This window comes from Meriones unguiculatus, chromosome 15 (genome assembly GCF_030254825.1).
Source record: "Meriones unguiculatus strain TT.TT164.6M chromosome 15, Bangor_MerUng_6.1, whole genome shotgun sequence".
NCBI classification, from domain to species: Eukaryota; Metazoa; Chordata; class Mammalia; order Rodentia; family Muridae; genus Meriones; species Meriones unguiculatus.
In genome coordinates this window covers 42,855,931-42,881,210 of record NC_083362.1, presented here as the reverse complement: position 1 = coordinate 42,881,210, position 25,280 = coordinate 42,855,931, and the positions used below count along the sequence as shown (strand labels likewise).

General features: G+C 38.0%; 1 protein-coding gene across 1 annotated transcript in view; it reads left to right on the top strand.

Annotated features, from left to right (window-relative positions):
• Pgap1 (post-GPI attachment to proteins inositol deacylase 1) overlaps nt 1-25,280 on the top strand; it is a 73,035-nt gene that overhangs the window by 1,412 nt on the left and 46,343 nt on the right. The window contains exons 2-10 of the mRNA XM_021655503.2: nt 3,919-4,072; nt 7,372-7,547; nt 9,617-9,788; nt 14,338-14,495; nt 18,704-18,756; nt 19,806-19,872; nt 20,903-21,008; nt 21,675-21,730; nt 23,205-23,288. Of these exons, the coding sequence (XP_021511178.1) occupies nt 3,919-4,072; nt 7,372-7,547; nt 9,617-9,788; nt 14,338-14,495; nt 18,704-18,756; nt 19,806-19,872; nt 20,903-21,008; nt 21,675-21,730; nt 23,205-23,288 (1,026 nt within the window). The remainder of the gene's footprint in view (nt 1-3,918; nt 4,073-7,371; nt 7,548-9,616; nt 9,789-14,337; nt 14,496-18,703; nt 18,757-19,805; nt 19,873-20,902; nt 21,009-21,674; nt 21,731-23,204; nt 23,289-25,280) is intronic.

The following is a 25,280-nucleotide window of genomic DNA, read 5'->3' as shown; positions in this document are numbered from 1 at the left end:
ATATATGAACTGTAGTTTTTTTTAAAAAAAAAAAACAAACAAACTGGAAATAGAGTTCATTATAATTCTCTTTCATTGCCTGTGGTTTAATATTTTGAAAACTCAGTAAGATTGAAGTAGATTGCTTTAGTATTAAAGGAAGGCTTTGGTTATAATAAAATCATTTTGAAACAATAGCTACCTTTCTATTTTTAGATTTCTCACAGTTTTTGAATCTGTTTTAATATTTGCAGTAATAGAAATCACCTTCCTTCATGTTCGGAACAAAGCTTATGGACTTCACAGATGTGTCTCCTGCCTTGTGACATTGACTAGAAAGAGAAAATTAGTGTTACCAACACAAAAGAGCTGTTGGGCTTTCTTGTTGAGTAATGAGTATTTGGTTATTTTTGGTTCAGATTGCCTTTTTGGAATTTGGCACTTATTAATTTGAATGTACAGTCATAATATCAGTAAGTTTTACTACACATTTTGGCAGACCCTATTATTAGTTCTTTTACTTTGAATGAATTATATTATTTTACAAAAAGAATTAAGGCCTACCTATAGAAATGGGCCTTTTTGAATAAATAGTGAGATTTTTGAGATAATTGGGTTCATTGAGTTAAGAGCCAAATGGTTTTCATATGAGTAAACCTGTTCTAAAGATAGTTTATATATTGCCTTTTAAATTATTACTTCTGCACCTTTCTAAGTGTTCGCAGGTTGATATCCAACAGGTGGCATCTCCTATTCATTTCATTTTCATCTTTCTTAAGGTCCTTCTCTTACTTTTTTTTATTTTTTAGTTGCTTATTTGTGCCTTTCCTAGGTAGTCAGCAGAAAATGATAAGTGTCATTTCTTTTTTTTTTTAAAGTGAGAGAGGAATTTGAAATTCTTTGCAAAATGGGCTTTTGAGTTAAAAAAAAACTTTTATTATCTCTGTTCATCCCTTTTCTGTAGTTTCCAGGATGCTCTTATTTGGAGTTAACTGAATATTTTACAGTTAGATCTTAAGTCTACCCCATCATTTACAGCTTCCTGCCTTTATAATGCCAATCAGGCTAAACTGTTGTTCAGTTGCACATAATTTTAGGCAAATTGTAGAATCTGAGAAGAGTTCTTTTCTCTCATGTGCTCATTTGGCTCTGTTCATGTGTGTGACCTAATGATTGCCCTCTGAAAGAGGAAGTTGATGTTGAAAATATAAATTGTATTTTATAATAAAGCATATTGATGCTTATTTAGACAGTCATTTATTGAATGACTAGATACATTTGGCATGAGAGGGAATTAGTGATTAAAAACCCTCTTTAATGTAAATATTTTAATGTATATAGTTTAACAAGAGAGACAAGAATATAAAAATCAGTTATAATGTAGCAAGAGACTGTGTACAAGACTCTTCAGAGAAGAAAGAATAGACTTGTGTATTGTCTTTGGGTTTCCAAAGGCTTTTGAAAAGATGTAAATTGAGGGGCTGAAGAGACGTTAAGAGCAATTGCTGCTCTTGCCTAGAACCTAGGTTCAGTTCCCAGCACCCACAAGTGGCTTGCAACCGGACTTAACTCTAGTTCCAACCAGACACCCTCTTCTGGCTTCATGGCACCATGCAGGCAAAACACAAAAAAAATTGAAAAAAAAAAAAAAAAGAATGAATCAGGGAAGCAGGAGAGGTGAATTTGGACATGCAGTTCATTTGGTTAGCATGTATGAAGGAAGGCAGGCACTAGGACATATTACCTGATCAGCATTTGTAACATAATACTATTGATGTAAAAGGGAGAAAATAATCTATAAACATATTTACCTGTATATATCCAGATTATTTGGCAGCACACTTAAGTTGATTAACATTGGTTGTCATCTGGGGTGTGGGAACTGGATAGCCGAAGAACCATGGGTAAGATGCATTCTTTTCAATGCCTGTTCCTTCAAAATTGAAAAAAGTTTTAATATATTAAACTTAAATTTTGGAACATGGCTGTGGAAGTTATAATAACAAGATAGATATTGGAATCAAAATTTTAAAACTCCCCTCTCTAAATTTTTAAATTTCTGTATAGTATGGACACACAAGAGGTGTGTGTTTTAGCAACGTATTTGATAGCAGTATGGACTGGATGATAGCAGAGAGATTATGACAAGAAGAAAGCCTATCTGAAAGGTTAAATTATGTCTAGGTGTTTCTTTCCTGTTTTAATCCAGCAGGAATCCTTAAAACTACTCTTAGGAGAAGCCTCAGTCAAGGGCTGAGAGCTCCTACTGAGAACTTTAAAATGTCTGCATTTCTTTTGATGTTTTTCTTTTCTTTTTGATTAAGTCATGGACATCAAACTTTGTAGTTTTCATTTAAAAGTGAAAGATACAACTATATTGAAAGAGATCTATATAGTATATCTAAATATAAATTATATGTTATAAAACAGAGCCTTTGTTTCCTTAAGGTGGCATTCTCTAGCAGTTGAGGGGTTGTTAGAAGGCTTGTCTTTCGGGAGGGATGAGACCAGCCTGTACTGAGGTGCAGTACAGACATACAGGTTGCAGGGTCAGCATCATGGAGGGAATATTTAATGTAAAGGTCACCAGTCTTCACTGTAGGTCTTTTGTGGGTGAGAGTCTGCTTATTTCAAACTGTCCGTGTAAAGTAATTTATGCTGGAGCCCTGCAGCTGTGTTTCTTTATGCTTCTTTTTTTCCCAGCATCCCACTGTGCTCACACCTCGTCAGTCTCTTCAGTTGCCTTTCCTGCTGTCTTCTTGACACTCAGTCTAACTTCTACTCTGCCTGAAGATGTAGTTCTGCCATTTGCCTACATTTCTCACCATTCTTGTTTCTTCCTCTCCCATCTTTGCTCCATCTTTAATAAATGCCTACCCTTTGGGGTGCCATCAATAACTTGCATATGTTACATTGAAAAGAATTTTGTATATGACAACAGGATTTGTAAAGTAGCTTAAGGCTTTCGGACAATCCATGTTACCTGCTCGGTGGAGTGGTTATGGTGAGAATATGCATATCTTAACCGAGACTTTGTTGTAAGGTTCAGATTATTTTGTTAAAGCATTGTAGTTAAAACCTGAAGTCAACTTCCTAGGGCTGTGGAAATGGCTTAGTAGATGAAAGGATTGCCATGAACTCAGGAGGCAGTCGCTGAGTTGATCCCCAACAGACAGGTGAGAAGCTGGGCATTGTAGTCTGCCGGCAATCCCAGTGCTGAGCAGGCAGAGGCGGGCCAAGCAATCTAGCTGAATGTGTGGTCTCCAGGTTCAGGAGGAGATCTTGGAGAATAATTGAGGAAGATCCCCAGTGTTGTTGACCTCTGGCTTCCACACGCACACACTTGCATCTGCATATGCCCATGCACACACGTGAACACGTGTGTACACACATCTCACACACACACACAAATGAATGAGCATGCATGCACACACAACCGTAACATGCTGTGTCTGAAGTTGTAGCAGCTAGAGTATTTATGTGGGCCTGAGTAAAAGGAGATGTTTTCAGAATAGTTTAAAATGACAAAAAGAATTGATTTGATCATAGAAAGCTCTTATCCTTATTTTAAAGTATAATTGATAACTGATTCTAAATTAAATGCATTTCTAATTAGTATGTGAAACTTTCTGACATATAACAGTGACATATAGCCATCGGCATGGATTATTTTGACTGATTGGCATTTGTTAGAATTTCAACTATATGTGTTTTATCCTTTCATGAAGGTTATACCATTCAAGATCCACATAATTTAAGAGTAATCTGCCATATGAAAGATGATAAGTAGAATTTGTTTTGTGCATTGAGTATGGTCTACACCACTGGTAATATTTTTATATTGTAACATTTCAGAGTTCTTTAACTTACATCTGCATTGAATCTGAGTTGTATTAATAAAAGAGATTAAAATGGACCTTTTTATTTATTTTTTTGTAGAAAATAGAACTTCCAAAGAAACTGACAAAACGCTATCCAGCATATGAGTTATATCTTTATGGGGAAGGGTCGTATGCTGAAGAACACAAAATTCTGCCTTTGACAGGAATTCCTGTTCTTTTTCTTCCCGGTAATGCTGGAAGCTATAAGCAAGGTAGGTGCTGGAAGAAAAAAGTTAAAGCTATGCAGTTCAGCTCTAGACTTTGAATTATGTGCACAGTGCTTGAATCAAGTAGGGGAAATGAAAAGCTTATTCTGTTCAGTACTATGTCTGACTTACTGGGATACTCATGTGTATGCCCCTTCCTTTAAGAGCAAGTATACATTACAAATACAAGGAACAGAAGAGTTGAACACTGCTTTTCACAGAATGAGAAGAATCAGATGGCATAGGGCAGGTTACATAGATTATACAGGTGTTCAGAAACAGTAGAAGAAAGGTTTGCACTGGAAATGAAGTTACTGAGAATGGGAAGATAAATAAAATCTTACACTATGGTGAGCAAGAGAAGAGATCTGTTTGCTTTTTTTTTTTTTTTTGCTTATGTAGAGATGCATAGCAATATGGAGGGATTGCAGAATGGTGGGGAGAATGGAAGTAATATGTTCAGGGTCCAAATTCACTGTTGGCCTGGACAATGTCAGGAGTTTCTGGCATAACAGCCAGATATCCCAATCTGTAAGTAATTTACAAACAAAATCTTATTTGATTCTTATATACGTTACAGGAATTGTTAAATAATGAACCCAGATTTGTTTCAACATGTACAATAATTACTTATATGTGGTTATTGTTCATCTACAAAATACTTACGGCTATCTACCATGAGTCAGGGATTATTCCAGGTGTTAAATGTTCATAGTAGAGGGCTGGAGCGATGGTCCAGAGGTTAAGAGCACTGTCTGCTCTTCCAGAGGTCCTGAGTTCAATTCCCGGCAACCACATGGTGGCTCACAACCATCTATAATAAGATCTGGTGCCCTCTTCTGTCATGCAGATGTACATGCAAAGAGAGCACTCATATGTGAAATAAAGAAAAAAATATCCAGAGTAGAACAAGACAGTAAGTCTCTAACTCATGAAACACATATTCTTATCGGGAAGATAGTCACCAGTAGGTGTTTCAGTAATATTAAAATTTACAAGAAATAAATAAGTAAGATACTGAAGGAGGCAGGAGTAAGTGGTAGGAACGTGGCTTGTTGAGATGAAGTGGTCAGGAAAGGCCACAGAGAGGAGATGATATTTGAGAAGCTTGAACATTATTGTTTGGGGAAGTCTCTGATGCAAGAAAATGTTTGGTGGACTCAGGACCACTATGTCTTGAGAAAAATATAATGAAAATTGGAAAGTAGCTATGACCTATATATGAGATCTGGGAAGGGCTGAATATTTATTTGAGAGGGATGTGAAACATATATGCTTTGGGTAAGAAATTATATAATTTGATTTTTTATTAACTATCATGTTTAAAATAATTAGACGCATACATTTACAGTTATTACAAAGTGAACTAAAGAACTAAAACTTCAGGGAAGAAGGAGAAAATTGCCAGCATCCTGGAAACCCCATGTGCTTCTTCATGGTACACTTACCTTTACTGACAGTTACAAGAAATTAATGTCCTTCCACAAGCATCTTAACACACAAGTTTCTGTACTTGTAGATATATCCTAGGAGTATTAATTCCCCATCACATGTTGTATATATCCTCTTATCTTTATTAATTACACTGATTATATTCTGATAATTAGCATGTGATGCTTCCCTTTGTAAATTCTCTTTGACAACATTGAAATTGCAGAATTAAAATTTTAGCAAATGTGGTAAATATGATTTATTTTTTTTAAAAAAGGACCACTATGACTCTGCTTTGAAGAGAATATGTTCTTTCAGGACAAGAGTAGATTCAGGAAAGATGCTAAACATCATTAGTCATTGGAAAAAGGCAAATCAAAATGAGATACCACACCTGAAAATGATACTAGGATAGCCATAATAAAAGAGACAGATAGTAGGAAGTGCTAACAAAGATGTGGGAAAACTAGAAACCTTACACATTGCTGATGGGGATGTGAGGAGAAGAATTACCGTGCAGATGCTACAACTTGGATGGACCTTGAGAACATCGTAAGTGAAAGAAGCCAGTCCCAGAAAATCACATTATGGGATTATGTAATTTACATGAAATGTTCAGAATAGGCAAATGATGGAGACAGAGTAAGCCCATGCTTATTAGGGACTAGAGGAGTAGAGAATTGGAGAGTGATCCTCTGGTGATTGAAATGTTAGATTTCAGAGATGGTTGTGCAGCACTGTCTAGAGGAGCCGAATGCACTGAAATCCACAGATAGGAACTTTACACAGGGCGAGTTGTGTAATACGTGAATCGTATTTGATAGGATGTTTTAAATGGAACTGTAAACTGGTTTCTCTTCTTTTTCGCTAAAGCGCATGCTACAGTTTTACGTTACTTAATGTAATTTCTTCATAATAAAATTTGTTAAAGGATTTACATAGGCAATAAGACAGAAGGATTACAAGCAGACAAACAAGTTAGGAAGCAGGGTAGTTCAGGCAAGAAAGATGCTTAGACAGAAAGACAGTGATGGAAATAGAGCATTATCTGGGGTGTGTGGAAGATAGCCTGGCAGAATGAAGTGGTGGCTTAGATGTCATGCGTAAAGGAAAGAAAAGTACGCATGAGTGGTGAATACACAGTCCTTACAGGAGTCTTACTTAAAATCCTCAATAAAAGCCACAGAAGTCCTACCTCTCACGCCATCCTCTGGCTGTTAGTGTTCCCAGCCAGAGGGAAGCAAGGAAAGCCTGGGCGACCTGTCCTTAAAACATGCTTAGGAAAAACAAGGCATGCAACTGCTGGCTAGTCCGTGTTTTAATTGGGGTGAGTGTGTGTGTACCTATGGTGGGGGTGGGGGAGAGGTGATGGTGCATGTGGACATATGTAGGTGGAGGCCAGAGTTCACCATTGGGTATGTTCTTTTATCATTCTCCATGTTTTCCTTTCCCCTCCCTCCCTCCCTCCCTCCCTCCCTCCCTCCTTCCCTTCCTTTCTTCCTTCCTCCCATTTGTCTTTTTTTTTTTTTTTAAAGAAAACAATATCTCAAGGAACCTGTAGCTACCAGATTTACCTAGACATGTGTCCAGTAAGCTTCCAGGATTCTCTGTCTCTGCCTCCTCAGTACTAGGAGTGTGTGCAACCACGCCAGGACACTTACATGCATACCGGGATCTGAGCTCAGGGTCTTCATAGATGGCAGGCATTTCACCAACCAAGCTATAACCTCAGCTTCTAAGTTGGTACCACGAATGTGCATCACACTGACGTTTGTTTATAATCATTATGGAGTTACTTATTAAAGACTCTTAAGATGAAGTTGGATGACGTTTCAGAATGTTCTGTCAGTGAGCGCTCCTCTCGTACTCTGCAGTTCGTTCTATCGGCTCCATTGCACTCAGGAAGGCAGAAGACATTGACTTCAAGTACCACTTTGACTTCTTCAGTGTCAACTTCAATGAGGAACTGGTGGCATTGTACGGTGGAAGTCTTCAGAAGCAGACCAAGTTTGTCCACGAGTGTATTAAAACAATTCTCAAACTCTACAAGGTAGGAGGTGAATGTGCAAATCAGTAGTGTAACCTGTCAGCCTCTTTTTTTTTATGAACACATTTGATGATTAAGAAATATATTTATGTTGAAGTTGAAATAAAAATACAAAAATCGCAGTACTTTATATATATATTCAATGCTAGTTTAAAGGTCTCAGTTGAATCTAAATTGAGTTTGAAGTTTCCTACTTCATTGAGAGAGCCTCTCTCAAAAGATAAGGTGGAGGGTTAGTGAGCTGACTCAGCAGGTAAAGATGCCCGCCGCCCAGTGTAGTGACCTGAGTTCAGTCCCTGGAGCCCGCATGTTTGAAGGTGAGAAACTGCCCCTCTCCCCAAGTTGTCCCCTGATACTGACATGTGCACACATGCCAAACTACAACAAATCAAAAAACTGGAATGACTAAATTACTATCTGTTCAGTAGATTTTAGGGAAAGGCATTTTGTCAGGGATAAAGGTGGACATTTTAAAGGCTGAGTTTCAGCCTTAGCCCCCAAAAGAATGAATTTCTGTCATGATAAAAGGGACAATTTATCCATAAAACAAAACAATTATTTGTATGCACCTAATCCTTTCAAATTCACAAAGCAAAATCCAGTAGAACCAAGGAAAGAAATTAGCACTATTAGCAAATTTGCACTAGAGATTTCAATACTGTTCTCCCAAGAATTGATAAGGAAATCAGTAAAACTATGCATTTGAACACTATACACCTGGTTTTGCTCTATAATGTTTGTTGATAATTTTAATTACACAGCAATTACAGGAGCATAATCTTTTTCAGTGCACAGTGAACATTTACTAAGCTGTGTTCTGTTCCAGGCTATATGTTAGATAATGCGTATTAATAATCTTCAAAGTACAAAAATCCATGCAATATATTTTCTGAAAATAGTGAAGTTAAATTAAAAGTAAACTTAAAAAAACCTAAAAAATCCTTTTAGTTCTAGATTACCTGAAGTTTTTTTTTAAAAAAAGAAAGAAATTAAATTTGAAGATACTTTGAGCTGAATTAAAATGAAAATGGATATCAGAGCTTATAACATTTTATAAATGTACAAAATCGCCAATTAATAAAAAAGAACTTAGAAGATTAGATAATGGCTAAAAGAAATACTGTTTTTGAATGCTTATGTTAAAGAAGAATAAGCTTTCAAATCAACCTTTACAACCTTTCTAAACCAGGAAGAAAAGAAAGTTAGAAAAGTTAAGTAGAATAAGGAAACAAGGTGAAAGTAGACCACTGGCTGGCCTTGAACTAACAGAGAGCCATCTGTAACTATCTCCCAGGGTTAAAGGTTTGTAACACCGTGCCTGATCAACAAAGGTTATTATTGTTTATAAAATTGATTAATTTCATGTATGAATATGGATGTTTTGTCTGCTTGGAGGTCTGTGGACCATGTGTGTGCCCGGTACCTGTGGAAGCCAGAAGAGGGCACTGGATTCCCTGGGACTACAGTGGCAGGCTGTTGGCCTCACCTGCCACGCAGGTGGTGGCAATTGAGCCCCAGGCGTCTGGAAGAATTACTGAGCCATCTCTCCAGCCCCAACAAGGGGCTGTACGGCAGTTCCTACTTACAGAATTATAAGTGAATAAATCTCAAATGTACTGTAGAGATGTAATTTGAAGAGATACCATACAGCACGTTGCTACGACAGCTGTAATTGTCTTGCCTTTTAAAACTGTTTTCAGTGGCCAACATTCTGATTTCTTATATATTGTAAAATTTAATATTTTAATGTATATTTAATAGACTTATACCTCAGATTGTATGCAGCCTAACAAATGAATACAAATGATTAGCTAACTCAAGAATTGCATTTTCAGTTTAGAAAACCATAACCAGAAATGTAACTTACAAGTGACTTAATTTAAGAGTGTTGACATATTGTTTAAAACTGTGTGAAGATCGATTTTTCTGTCTTTTGAGGGATGCTCCTGTGGTTTGTCTTTGCTATTACATGGCTCATCTGCCAACAGGAGTACTAAGCACTTTCCTTACAATACTAAGAATTCTGTCATGATGATTTCTTTTTTCTCTCTTTTTTTTTTCTTTTTTAACAGGGTCAAGAATTTGCTCCCACAAGTGTGGCAATAATTGGCCATTCTATGGGTGGCCTTGTTGCCAGAGCTTTGCTTACACTGAAAAACTTTAAACAAAATCTGATTAATCTTCTTGTTACACAAGCTACTCCCCACGTGGCCCCCGTGATGCCATTAGATCGTTTCATTACGGGTGAGTACAGTCACGTTCAAACTGCCCTCCTCTGGTCAGGGTGCAGCCAGCAAGGCTTGGTAGGAATCTCCATGAGAGTTTTTATCTGCGTGTGAAGCAAATCGGCACCTCTCATTCTCACTGTCACTGCTCTCTTTCGATCTAGGCTTATCTGTGAACACCATTGGCTTTCCTTTCCCAGCCCCTTAAATGTGGTTGACGTGATATGTGTTTGATAACACAAGCACACCTTAGGTGCTGCAGCTTCAACTTTGTTATCCTTGGAAATGATTTTTTTTTCTTTTAAGAGTTACTTATTTGAAACTTAGCATGTCAGAATCTTACAGTAATAAAATTAAGAAGTTTTGCTATTAAAGTTGTTCGAATTTTTTGTACTGCTTCTAATAATCATGAATTAGTGTACATTTAGAAAAACAATCAAAAACTGAAAATCGTATTTGTTAGCGCCCTTTCTGTTACATTTTGCATAGTATATATAGATGAGCCATGTAGTTGAATTAAACTGATTGCAGGTACACCTAAAATTAGTCTTTCAAGATGGAACATCTTTTTCTTTTGTTTTTTATTTTTTTGTTGCTTATTTTTTCTTATGTTTTTGAGTTTTACATAATATGTTTTGATCACATTCATCCTCATCCCCAACACTTCTCTGATTACTCCCCCACTACCTACCTACCCATTACTTTGTCTCCCTTAGTTTTTGGAATCCATCAAGACCAATTTGTGGTGCCCAGATATCCTTGTGCTGGATATTTTCTTGTACTGGTGAGTGGTCAGTTTACCTGAGGAGCCACTTCTAGAGAAACATGACTTCTCCTTCTCCAAGCAGCTAATAATGGCCAGTAGCTCAATGGCTTGGGGTGGGATTGTGTGATTTCTCTCTCCTTGCTGGGATTTGGTCTGGCTTAGGCTGCCACAGGGTTTGTAACCCGCCATTGAAACCCACTGTAAGTTTATCCGTGCAGCTGCCCTGCTGTATCCAGAAGCAAATGTTTCCTTTCAGTTATCTTCTGCCTCCAGCCATTACACTCTTTCTTCCCTCTCTTCTCCAGTGATCCCTGAGCCTTGGGAGGCAGAATGCAGTATCTTTCCTTTATGGCTGAACATCCTGTAGTCTAATATTCTCTTCCCCTTGTCCAGTGGGAAGATCACTGGGTTAATCACCAAATATTGCAGATAAAAGCATCTCAGGGAGAGGGATGAGAGGTGCATGGATCTACAGGTAGAGTACTAAGTCACTAGAGAATCCAGGGTCTTAAATATCTTAAATAAATATCCAACTATTTAATCCTGTGTCCGCTTAGCAGCATGATAGGAGGTTCTCCTATAAGGCCTATCTAGCCATAGGTTCTAGCCCAGTAATAGTGTCAGGTAGGTGTTTCATCTTGTGGAGCAGGCCTTAAATTTGATCAGGAAGTTATTGGTTGCTCCCACCATGTTCCTGCCACTATCCCACCAGTGGTCAATGGCCTTCCAGGTCAGTTGTTGTAGCTCTCAGGGCTCGTGGCTGGGTATGATTGGTAATTACTTTCCCCTTTGGTAGGCTGCATAACATCTTTTAGCACTCTTAGAAATAGCTAATATGGATGAAGCTTTGAGGTCTGTATCAGCATGGTTTCACCATGTTCCATAACTCAGTCATGTGGCCTCCTCAGCAATAGAATCTCACCATTAGATAGAGCCTTGTATTTGCTGCAGAAATTATACCCTTTAGCTACCTCCCCATCCCTGAAACATGTGTTTTCAATACTGTCAGGTTTCATTGTTCTAAAGGACAGCAGTGATCCCCTACTAATACTGTCGGTCTGAAGGTGATTCTCATGTCTAGGGTGCTTTTCCTGAGTTATAGGAAGACTGTTTTCTTCCTCTTTTCTGATTTCTGTGTGTGTATATTTGTTTGTTTGTTTCTGGTTTTTGAGACAGGGTTTCTCTCTGTAGCCATGGCTGTCCTGGACTCGATTTGTGGACCAGGCTGCCCTTGAACTCATAGCAATCCATCTGCTTCTGCCTCTCAGAATGCTGGGATTACAGGCATGTGCCACATGCCAGAACACTGTGTTTGGTTGTGTCTGGTGTCCTGACATTCCTGGGTGAAAGGTTAACTCACTCAGTAGTAATCTTTTGGCAGTTAATTAGGTAATCATTTTCATGTAATCTGGCTTCGGACTTGTTTTATACAGTCCGTTTTTGGTGTGGGTATCTGGTTTATATACTTGAAAGTTTGCCCTATGGAGTTGTTGTTGTTGTTTTCTGTGTTTCTGTTCAGTCCCTGGTGTTTATCCAGGAGAATCTCATGTAGTCCAACAAAGCAAACCATTTAACATGCACATCTCCTACCAGATCGCATGGATACGACTGTTAATGAAAACGCTGGCTCTGATACGGTGTTAGACAAGACTAGAAATATAATAGGCGCAGAAGCCACTATGGATTTGCATGAACTCTAGCTTCTCCTTAGAGGCTCCTTTCTGATTTATTTCATTAAGTCAGAGTTAGAGTGAAAAAAGTATTTAAGTAGTCATGCATTTTAAGTTTTTGAGAAACATACGTATGACTTTCAGAGCATATCCCCCCTGTTTATACTTGGTAGAAGTACTACCTTTAAGTAAGGAGAGAGGTCCTGCCCTGGGCCCGCCCTTACAAGGTCATCTCTGACCACACTGGTCCTCACAGGGTAAGAGGGATGCATGTACTAACTAGCTTCTCTCCTTGTAGCTCATGCTCTTAATCTCAGATCATCATTCAGGAAACTCAACCTCCAGATTGTCATTTATTTTCTTTTTTGGGGAGCGTTCATGTAGCCCACTTACTAACCTGAACTTACTATAGCTGATGATGATCTTGAACTCCTGATCTCCTGCCTCCCCATTGCTGGGTTTACAAGTTCACAATACCATGCCCAGCTCTGCTTTTTTTTTTTTTTTTTTAAATCTTGTGTCCCAAGCACTCTCCAGCACTATGTGGCCTTTTGTGTGTCTTTGTTCTAAGAGCAGGTATGCCCAAACCTAAACGAACTGTGGCCAAGGTGTGGCTCTGCAGCAGAGCTTGGACATCCACACGAGGTTCTTGAAATGTGGGATAAAATCAGATGGGGAGGAGAGAGACAGTGACGTAGCAGTGGGCCAGAGAGCTGCGCTTCTGTATTGTCACAAGCTAGTGTCTTGTTTTGAAGTCTCTGAGAATTCTTAACTTTGGCCCCCGCTTACTAAGTTGTCTCAGTAGTTTGTCAAGAAGAGGAAATATTTAATTTAGCAGTTTCATAACTGTGTTTTTGACTTTAGTATCTTTCACTCTGTTGATATTTGTCCCAGGTCCTCCATGTCTCAGATCCTGGTAGACTTGGTGACGTTTCAAGTACAAACTGCTGACATCTTTACTGAGGAGAACTTTGTATAGCAAATGTTTAAATCCATGAGTGGGATCTGATAGAGGAACACAATGCATTAAATTTTGATGCTGAGAAAAAGAAATGAGATCTCCTTTGTCTTGGTCTCAGTTTAGAAATCAACATGAAATTCTTCTTATTTTCCATAGATGAAGTGAAAGATTGCCTAAAAACTCATCCCTTTAAATTTACTGCCAAATTTGATGGGTAAAATCCTAAGCCTGAGATTTTTCCTCAGAGGTGTAATCCTAAAATGATTATGCCACTATCTTGGTTGTTGTAAGAATTCAAGTAAAAGCGTGTGGTAACAGTCCAAAGCAGGGTTCCTCAGCCTTCAAAAACTGGGGTACTTCCGTGATAGAGGAAGTATAAGTCTCCTTTTGAAGACCACTTTACTGAGGGTAATTTATATAAAAACATGCACATATTTAACATATACCGTATGGTGGGTTTGAACATAGGGTGTGGCATGAAGCTGTCACCACTAATGTGTGCTGCTCCTTGGCAAAGTTGGTACATTCTTTGGAAGAATGTAAGGGTTTCTTGGTTTTGGTGTGTGAAATATCATTCTTTTTATTTTATTATTTTATTTTTTAAATAATTTTATACATTCACTTGTATCCCAGCTGTAGCCCACTCCCTCTTTCCCTCTCCTCCCTCCCTCATCTCCTCCCTGCCCCCTTGCGAGTCCACTGAGAGGGGGTGCCCTCCTCTCCTTCCTAGCTTATCAGGTATCTTCAGGATGGTTGCAATGTCCTTATCTGTGGCCTAGCAAGGCTGTTCTTCCCTCAGAGGGGAGGGGAAGGGAAGCTCATGAGTCAGAAACAGTTCCTGTCTCCCTTACTAGGGAACCCACTTGGATACTGAGCTACTGTGGGCTGTGTCTCATTCTTGATAGGTACAGAGATGTGTTTGCATGTGAACTTAATGAGAGTTGGTACAATTTGGCCTTTTTCTTAACTGACACCTTTAGTAACTCAGTATTTTTACTCTAACTTATTGCAAATGTAGGAATATATGCAAATTTATCAAAATAGTGAAATGTGAGTAGCATTATTTATAGGCCAAATAGCTTAAGCAAAAAATACAGATAAATATTAGTATTAAAGTATGGATGCATGAAATGGCTTATTTTCCAGAGTTTCTTTTTTTATTTCCTTCCAGAGTTTTATATGACTGTAAACAACTATTGGATTTTAAATGCTCGGCACATAAATTTGACTACGCTTTCTGTAGCTGGAGGATTCCGGGATTACCAAGTTCGTTCAGGACTGACTTTTCTACCAAAATTAAGCCACCATACCAGCGCCTTATCTGTTGTGGTAATTATTTTAAAGATTCTTCATAGAATTATATTAGACAGTGTGGAACACCAGAAGGGCAATAGGATCTACCAACTTGTAAATGAGTGCTGAATTGATGAGTGGTGTGTTGTGTGCGTGTGTGTGTTTTTGTGTGTGTTTGTATGTATGTCTGTGTGTGCGTATACACACATGCATACGAGAGAGAATTTGAATGAAGATGACTGGGTTTGGAGACCTCTTTATTGGGGGTAATTTATATACAAAATCACATATTTAATGTATACAGTATGATGGGATTGATCACAGTGTGTATCATGAAACTAGCACCACTAATGTCTGCCGCTCCTTAGCGGAGTCTATATGGTCTTTGGGGGAATTCAAGGGCTTCTTTGTTGTGGTGTGTGGAACATCATTCTTGGAAGGTAGAAGAGAAGGCAGGAGCATGGATGCTTATGCTAGAGCAAGTAAAAAGGATGTTAGGAACCTTAAAATAGTAGTCTGATCCAAAATAAGAACCTACACATCTATTAGAGGTGTAAGTATAAGAAAGAATGGACTAAACACAAGAGGCATCGTTACATCTGAGTGTGATAGCATATACAACATTAACAGAATGTCGGAAACACCCCATCCTTCTGAACACTTTGAGATTTACCAATTTCTAAATAAAATATTTCTTCTTGATAGTTTAAGTGCAGACAAAATCCTGATTAACTTGCTGATTGCCAATTTCTCTTCTCTGCCAGAACGCTGAGTATTTGATCTTTAGTTAGCATAAGTAGCCTGGGTAAAGTGAGCTCAAGTTTCCTTTAGAGCTTCTTGTATAATTACCCGTGACATTATCCGCTAAGATCTTGACTTGGAAGGCACAACCCTGTAGAGTGTGGTCCACCTGTGCTTTGGTGAGACTGAGACAGTTTCTAAGTTGTTCTTGTGTGTAACTTATGTGCTGTTGCCCTACTGCTCAGCCATGAGTTAGTCACTCAATCAGCCCTTGCCTTTGCAGAGGAGAAATTGCTATGCAGTTCTAACATTAGCATTTTGTTCTAATTTAGGATACGGCCAGCAGAGCTTTCTTACTAAATTAATGGTTCTCTCAGACATCATCATTAGTGGTATGAATCTCGGTTTTGGTGCTAACTATTTTAGATATTTGATGAAAGTCCTTAAAAGCACCCAGCATCACTCTTCAGTAAACGCAGTGAAGTCTTATGAAATCAGGCAGAACTTTCTTGCCACCCTCAGCCTGCAGTGTGATGTCAGCAGCCTGCATATTCTCACTTGTCTTCTAAAGAGCATTGCCTGTCTGATCCCACATGTACACATGAAAGCACGAATGTGTTTCCTTGTCTTCTCTCATGCATTTGATAATGTGTTGTAGTCAGTATTTCTGTGTCTATGATGAAAATATTTTCCTCACAGAATTTCCCCACAGTTGTCTATTGTATAGCTTGACTCTTATTTTTAACTCTCAAATACTATGCAATTTTCTCACCTGTTTATATGTATGTTATAGAAGTCAATTAAGAAGTAATGGTTTTTCAATGTTTATCTCAGCAATTGAATTATATTTATATTAATTGGAACTAGAAAAATGATAAGCGTTTAAGATCATAATTGTGCTTGTAGCATGGATTGTTAAATTGTTACAATATATTCTCTTATAGGTAATAGTATCTTAAATACAAATGGAGCTTTACTGTGTAGGTCAGTGGGTGATTCTGATTTAGGGACCTCGGCTGATGGCAGTCTCCCCATCTGGAATACTTTACTTCCAAGATCTTTCTAATCATCATTAGTTTAATCAGTGAAAAAAGAGTAATCAGAATTGGGATGAGCACAAGGGATGAAAAGGCACCTATTACTTTTGCTCACACACCATAAGAGGAAATGTGGATAGTTCTTTTCTTTTCTTTTTTTTTTTTTCAATGCAGTTTATTCAGGAACCTTGAACAATCATCGGACCCTGGGGAAAGCCAGCCCACAGCTTAAATAGCCTCTGGGTAGCCGATCCTCAGCCTTAGCCAAATGTGGAGTTGTTTGTGACAGAGAGCACTCACCATCAGGAAGGTGGAAGGCGGAAACCAGCTCCATCTTTAAGGCGCGGCATTACGCAGCTCTCTACAGTTCCCCCTTTTTGTTTTAGACGCATCAGGCAAGAGTAGAGGTCTGATCTCTGATATTAGAAATAAATTGGGACTTTGTACCGATGTTCATTTAGGTGTCATCCACTCAAAGAGCATCAGACCCGGTGGATAGTTCTTAAAGTAAGAGAGGGCAAAGGATTTAACCGTGCTATTTTTCACAAAGAATGAGTGAATTTTAATGAACAGTTAACCGTTTCATGAGCAATTACCCTTATAAAGTATATTTATTTTTATTAATTAAATTTGCTATCTGACAATTTCATAAAAGAATATAATGTATTCTAATTACTCCCCCACCTTTTAAAATCTCCCTCCTACCCCTACCAACATCTTTCTTCCCTATAAATCTCTATCCCGTATTTATATCTGTTTGTATTGGTTTGTGACCCACTGAATTTGATGTGGGCTATTTTTGTGGCCATGATCTATCCATTGGAGCCTGTAGGTACACAATTGCCCAGAATCTGTCGGTAGCCAATAGTTCAGCAGTCATGGTAGGGCCTTATGAGTAGCAACTCTGTCCATAACTGACGGTTGACAAGGCTGTCCTTTGTACAGGCCCCATGTCAGTAAGCGTCACTGACGTAAGGTCATGCTTGCAGTGGCTGTATCCTGCCTAGAAGATGGCTTTTCACAGCTGCTCTCTGTGTAGTGGTGCTCCTATGCTCCTCTTCTTCTTCTGCAGTGTTCTCTGAGCTTTAGAGGAGGTGGGGGTAGTGTGGTATTGCCTTTATCAAGTCAACAAAAATAAAGCACTTCTATATTCTTGATAATGGTAAATGCTGCCTAATAGTAGCTGAGCTGTTATTCTGCTCAGTAGCTAATAAAAATCTTAGAACCATAGAGAACTCTGATTGTCACATATTTTTTTAGTAATTTATCAACAGTAGTTCCCAAGTATATAAGGTACTTATAAATTTATAAATAAAAGGGTTAGGGAGAATAAGAGTTATGGAGCATGGAAATGATTAATATATATTATGCCAATGTGCAGAAATAATCAAACTTCTCACTTTATACGCTTAATATATGCTAATAAATATTTGTCAGACGCACTCCTGCTTATACAATCACCTTGGAACTCAAGTAGCTTACTCAAAACTAAAATCCTGAAATATCTATCAGAAAGTTTATATTTATGTAAAAGTAAAAAAAAACTTTATATAAGAAAGATTTCATAGTTAATAAGATTTTTAACAAGATTCCTTGTTAAAGGAATGTTAAGGTCAACTTTTTAACATGTTAGATGTTAAACTTTAGCATATGATCTGTGGTTATGTTCATTTTTATTTTTTTATTATTTTTTTAACTTTTATTAATTACGTTTTATTCACTTTGTATCCCCTCATAAGTCCCTCCCTCCTTCCCTTTCAGTCCCACCCTCCCTCCCCCTTCTTCACACATGCCCCTCCCCAAGTCCACTGATAGGGGAGGTCCTCCTCTCCTTCCTTCTGATCTTAGTCTATCAGATCTCATCAGGAATAGCTGCATTGTCATCTTCTGTGGCCTGGTAAGGCTGCTCCTCCCTCAGGGGGAGGTGATCAAAGAGCAGTCCAATCAGATTATGTCAGAGGCAGTCCCTCTTCCCATTACTATGGAACCTACTTGGACACTAAACTGCCTTGGGCTACATCTGTGCAGGGGTTCTAGGTTATCTCCATGCCTAGTACTTGGTTGGAGTATGAGTCTCTGGTAAGACCCCTGTGTTCAAATTTTCTGGTTCTGTTGCTCTCCTTGTGGAGTTCCTGTCCTCTCCAGATCTTACTAATTCCCACTTCTTACACAAGATTCCATGCACTCTGCCCAACAGTTGGCTGAAAGGCTCAGCCCTGCAGACTATCAAAGCAGATGCTGAGACTTATGTTCATTTTTAAAGCTTGAGAACCAAAAATGACATTAGAAAGGTATGTAATGCAGAAAATAGTATAACAGGATCATCTTTTGTAAAAGTAAATCACTTTAATTAAAGAATCATACAATACAAGTGAAGTTAATGTTATATATTTCTAAATATTAGTCTATAAAAAATCTAGCAAATAGGAAATGTGCTTGAATTTAATTCTTTTTTTTTCCTTTTAGAGTTCAGCAGTGCCTAAGACCTGGGTCTCAACAGACCACCTCTCCATTGTGTGGTAAGATATCACTTACGCTTGTGATTTGTTATATCTGTGTTTCCCACTGGTTTGACCATGGTTTCCTTCACAACCTGTAACATCTTCTGAAGAAAGTAGATCACTCTGAATGGCACCAGCATCAAATACTAAATTTTAGGGTTTGTCAAAGCTGGGCAGAGCCAGTCCTGCCCAGAGAGGACTTTCAGAGCCCCCGGCCAATCACTCTGATATAGTTAATGCAGTATGGCTGCTAGGGAGGGGCGATGGGAAACCAATTAGAAACTAGAGCTATACCTAACACAAGCAGAAGCATAAAAGATCACATATGGATCAAGAAGAGTGAAGACTCCGGTGACTAGCTCCTTGTTCTCTGGCTGTAAGATTCTTTGTCCTTCCTCTGCCTGCACAAGCCACAGTACCTTTGAGATGCACACAGTGCAGGCATGCAGGGTGAAGCAGACATGATGTGTGCCTGGAGCTGGAGGTTACATGGGCATCAGAAAGGCTGTTCTGTTGTTACATGCCCAGAAAGGCTTAATTTTCTCTGAATGTATAGGTTTCAACCTTAATATATACACTTAATAAGAATGATTTTTTTTTTAAAAAACCTTTTAGTGTACATCATTAAAGGAATATAATATACCCCATTTGCTAATAGAATTGTACATGTTTGAATCAAAACTAACAGTTGGTGGCATCTGGGGGTATAAGAGTCACTTGGGGGGTGACTGTGATTGGCGGAGTCCCCATTCCCTTATGGGTTATCACACACTCATGCATGTATGGGTGGGACTACTGGATTTAATGAGTTAAAAGATGAATTAGATTTAAGAGGACATGAAGTTTGGAAGGAAATGCTATGTGGGAGATGTGGGGAGAACTGGGGAAGATGCAAGGGTTAGATATAGTCAAGACATGAAGTTTTTAAAGAGTTAAAAAAAAAGAAAATATGATCATTTTTAACATTTTATTTTTGTTATGTTGCCACATTAGTAACAATTTTAAATTGAAAAAACAAGTATGCGTCTTAAGAAAATTTTATCTGTAACACTTCCTTCATCTTTTAGGTGCAAACAATTGCAGTTGACCACAATCCGAGCATTCTTTGATCTCATTGATGCCCATACCAAACAAGTATGCATTTTTTAAACTAAAAGCTTGTGTTAGCAATGTAAAATCTTCTATTAGCACTTGTAGATTTAATCATTTTAATATGGACACCAATAGAAATTTACCTTGTATCGATGTAAATTAGTTCTGAAATGGAATTATCTTTGTTGTTTTCTGATGTAATATATAAACCATTAACTCAAGAAGCAGTGAAATTAAAGAGCAAAGGGGTTCTTTAACTCTTCCCTCCATTCTTTTTCTGCACAGTTCAGTAGTTTAATATATATCTCTCCAGCCCTTACTTTTAATTCAAGAAAAATACTTATTACAGACTAATCATTTTTTCTTAGTAACATATTATGATCATCATAATCTGTCTTATTAGGTACTCTTGAACCATGTTTTAAAGTTTTCTTTAGCATATTGATAAGATCAAAATGTAGGCAGTCATTCAGTGACTCACACTCACCAGAGATTTGCCTGTCTCCTGCCATAGCTTGAGCCGGGTCTGTAATGAGATCTCATGGTACCAATTCTCCAGGCATACCCTGTACAGAACACCGTGTTACTCTTCTATCACTCTCTTAACGGCTGCTGGATGGTTGTGCTGGGATGCTCTCAGCATAATGAGGAGACGTGCGCTCATTAGCTTCAGGCTCTTCTGAGCTGGGATGAAGCTTGTGTTCCTCACCTAACCTGTCTGCCCCCAGGTCATCTCTGTTCCACAGGAATGGTCCCGACACACAGCTGTGGCTCTGGCTTCCTCCTCCTCCTGGGGAAAACATTAATTTTTTTTTTCAGGAAGTCTGCTTTCATTATAGCCCCAAATCTTCATAGTTGTGTGACTTTAGACAGATTCTTTCTCTGTGCCTTAGTTCTTCCATCAAAGGCAGATGAATACTTTCTCTTAGAGTTTTTGTGAGGACTAGAGTTAATAGTACATTGTTTTAGAACAGTGCCTGGTTCAGAGAGTAAATGTTGACTGTTACTCAAGGTAATGCTTCATCAGATTGTCACGATGTAAGTGATCTAACTATATTAATGTTCCTTCTAGATAACTCAGAACTCTAAGAAGAAATTGTCTGTTTTGAACCACCATTTTATAAGACACCCAGCTAAACAGTTTGAGGAAAATCCGTCCATAATTTCTGACCTAACAGGTTTGTGGTAGTGACCTTTAAAGTAGAATTTTTCACTGTTGTTTTTGATAAATCTGTTATTAGTGCACCATTGTCAGTATTTGGGACTAGTGGGAAACTGGGATACTTCAAGTATTATGGTTTTATTATCCACCTATTTCCCTCTCATGGTGCTAACAAGTTCTTGGTTTGGAAGGGTAAAGTAGAAAAGCAGATTGTAAGATACTGATAAAAGTGTTGTGATGGAAAAAGCTTGCTATGTAGAAAAGTTTTGGAGTTCCGTACCCACTTATTTTTCCTGATAGTCACCAAAACAGAGAGCCGTATTATTTATAACACCCTTGTTTCTCGGCGTCACTTAGGCTTCAACTTTCTCTTGAGTTACTAGGCATATCATTTGCTTGATGAATTTGCTCTTAAGCATATACCATTATACTCATTTTCTTCTATTGAGAATTCCATTAAGTTAAAGATGCTGAGTAGATTTACAGTTCTTCACCTGATATGAACACTGGTTGATCTTAAGCACAGAGAGTGTGTATCTGGATTTTATCTTTTAAATTAGCCAGTGATGGGGAACCACTTGCTTGGTATTGTTAATAAGTATCTATCAGAATTTAAAAAAAAAAGAAAATTTATAATATGGAAACAAAACAAGGCAAATAAATTAATTTCCTTCACATTAAGGGACATCTATGTGGGTTCCAGTAAAAGTGTCCAGATGGTCCTATGTGGCTTATAATGTAAGTATTCTATCAGTGTGTTTTTGTCCAAACTTATTCTCATATTCATCTTTAAAAGTTAGGAACTTTTAACAACAACCCATATCTAATTTTTCCACGATTTGCTAAGAATACCTTAATAATAATATTGAATATCTTCAATTTACCTGTTTTATCATAAATTTGAACCTTTTTCTATGTTGTTCAATTTATTTACTTAAGGATCCAAGTGAGGTCCATGCAGCACTGTTGGTAGATCTGGTACTCCTCTTTAGAATATTTTCCACTCTTTTATTTTCCTTGCAATTTATTGACAAAATATCAGTCACTTTTTAGGATGGAATTGCATGCTGGGTTGGCTTTGCTGGTCCCACTTTTGTGGTCATTCAGTGTATTCTTTTGCCAGCTCTTCCTATGGTTTAGTAATTGGATCTAAATGCTTGATAGATTCAAGTCTTTACTGTTTATTTTCTTTTCCTAGACTCTCTTCTTGATATATGAACAGTTGGTAGGGAATGCCTGAAGTAATTAGTTTAGGAGGATACAGAAATGATAATATTCTGTTTCTCTTTTATTCTTTCATTTATTGATTAGGATACTGCACAGAAAAATTTCCCCTTATCTACTAAATTTGTCAAAAGTAAGACAAATCCCAAAGGAAAGAATTATGAGTGCTTGACTTTTGTTTGTTTGTTTACCATGTATGTACTGGCTGGTAGAATAGTGAGCTGGCTTGTTTGCATTCCTTAGGAGTGACTGTTGTTAATTCTTGCATATGAATATGTTTGCATCCATTCAGTTCATTGAGTCTGAAGTTGTTCTTTGCCTGGCAAGTTGAAGCCATTTTAAGTTTGCTCCTTAGTCTTCTAAATACAGGTGTTTAGTCATTTCTGTTAGTGTCCTCATTTTCCAAACAAGTGACAGACTGAATGAGTGACAAAATAGTTCAACTCCAGTGCCTGAATTTGCTATTTATTTAAGGAATTGTTTTATTTAGGAAATGGTACCTGCAGATCATAATTCACCTTTAGATTACTAGGTTGTCATTTATAGGACCTTTTCAGTAGCCAGAGTGATTGAAAGTTCAAATATAGCAGCCATGCATAGTGGTGCACACCACACCTTTAATCCCAGCACTTGGGATGCAGAGGCAGAAGCAGAGGCAGGAGGATTGCTGAAAATTTGAGGCTAGCCTGATCTATAAGGCTAGTTCTGGACCAGCCATTGCTATACTGTGAAACCCTGTATCAAAAAACAAAATCAAACCAGTACACAAAGGTAAAAATCATCCCTCAAATGTGCAAATGCTGATGCTTCCAGGACGGTCCTGCTACAGAGCCTCAGTCTCTTTTACCTCTTTATTCTTTACTCCCGATCTTAGCCAACTGGTTCTCAGTAACAGCAACAATATAACAATTATTTATTTTTGTCACCATGATTTTTGAATGATGAAATTAACTTTTTATAGTTAAATTCTTTTTTTCTCTTTTTTTAGGAATCAGATAAGATATATTTTACATTTCCTCTTGCAAATCATAGAAAGATCTACACTCACGCCTATTGTCAAAGCACCATGCTGGTAAGATGATTGGCACATCTTATTTAAATTTGAAAGGCTGTTGTTTATTCTTTTAGTTTCTACAATGCTCTAATGGGACTAGCTATAACTATCATATGTTTAATCAATTGGAAACATTTGTTTTGAACAGTGTTTTGTCTGAGAATTATTAAGTGCAGTTTATTTATAACTGATACTATTGTATTAAATCTTCCATCCTGTTCTTCCACCTTGGATTTATTGTACTTGGTATGAGAAATTGAACTCTAAACTTTTGTCAGTTTTTAAAAAATAAGTATAGTTGGCAAAGCTATCCTAATGGAGTTTTAGGAAATTAACTCTGTTTTACTGTTCGATCAGATACGAGAATGCAGGTGCTTTTATCCAGATGTTCTTTAGGTCAGTAGAGTGACTGCAATACAGGCTTACACTATGGAAACAATGCTTGCTTGTTTTTAGCAAGTACCTGTTAGATACACGTACACTAAGTTGCTCCCGTATACACCAGGCTAGCATGGGCCTTGTGCAAGGATGGTGTGCAAATTTGTGAAATTTTCTTTTTAAAAAATGTTGGTGTCTTTTTTCCTCTGTTCCAAATTTTGGCTTTTGTTATATCTTGGATTTTTTTTTCTTTTTTTAAAGATAGGGTCTTACTATGTATTCCTGGCTGGCCTGGAGTGCTCTCTGTGAGGACCAGGCTAGCCTTGAACTCAGAGATCCATTTGCTTCTGTCTCCCAGTTAACTGGACTTTTGGCTACGTTATTGGGTTTTTCTTCCTACCACCCTTCTCTCCCCCAATCCTTCCAACCCCCTAACACTATGTAGGAGAGAAATGTTAGAAGGGAAAGGGGATGTTGATCTCATTAGACTACTTCCTGCTGATTACAGGCATTGAATTCCTGGGAGCAAGTTTGATTTACAGGAGGTCTCCAACTGGCAATAACAGCAAACAGCAGCAACAGGGAGAGCAGCAGCTGCTGCTTCTTCCGGGAGGGCCCTGGCATTTATACCCTCTGAAGAGTCCCCAGAATTCCAAATGTAAACCATCCTCAGCTGGCAAAATCATGCCCCTGCCAGAGCATGAAACAAATCACAGTTAGCTGCTATGGACAACCTGAAGCAGCTCCATATCCCATACCTGGGATTGAAACAAAAACATATTCCTGTAACATAACTGGGTTTTTAAAGAAACCAAAATTCTCACTATACTCTCAAGTGCTGGGATTAAAAGGTGTGTACCACCATTCCAAGCTCAGGTTTCTTTACATTATATTTTCATCTTTCATAACTTAATTCTTTATCTGTTAAGTTTTTGTTATTTGCATTATTTGTTTGAGGCTGAGTCTTGAATGTAGCCCAGGTTAGCCTTTCAACATTGTGCCCAGCTCTTGAGTAGATGAGATCACATGTATACATGTATTTACATGTATCACATGTATATAGAACTCAGAGCCAGAGAATGTATATAGAACTTTGCCAGAGGATGTTACCGTCTGATACGTCATATTTAGTATAGTTTTTAAGAAAAGGTGGTTGGCAGCCACTGTGGGCATGATTCTAAAAGAATATGGCATTTTAGTGGAATTGCTAGCTTTTTATTTTCTTAGCTGTCAACATGTCACAGCCTAAAATCAGGATAGGCAATTGTTGATCGTGAGAGAATCTTCTCCAGAGAATGATATTCCAGCATATGCATTAATAATGTAATGCTATATTTCAGACTAGGAGGTGTGTTCATTACCTTCATTTTCACTGTGGTAAAATGCATGGAAGATATCAGGACACATGGGTCTTTTATGAGACTGATATTCCAACCAAGGACCAAGTGTGGATATAATCTAGAATCCCTGCTCGGATGTAGCCCATGGTAGCTCAGTATCCAAGTGGGTACCCTAGTAAGGGGAACAGGGACTGTCTCTGACATGAACTCTGTGACTAGCTCTTTGACACCCCCCCCCCCCCCGAGGGAGAAGCAGGCTTGCTAGGCCACAGAGAAGGGCATTGCAGTCAGT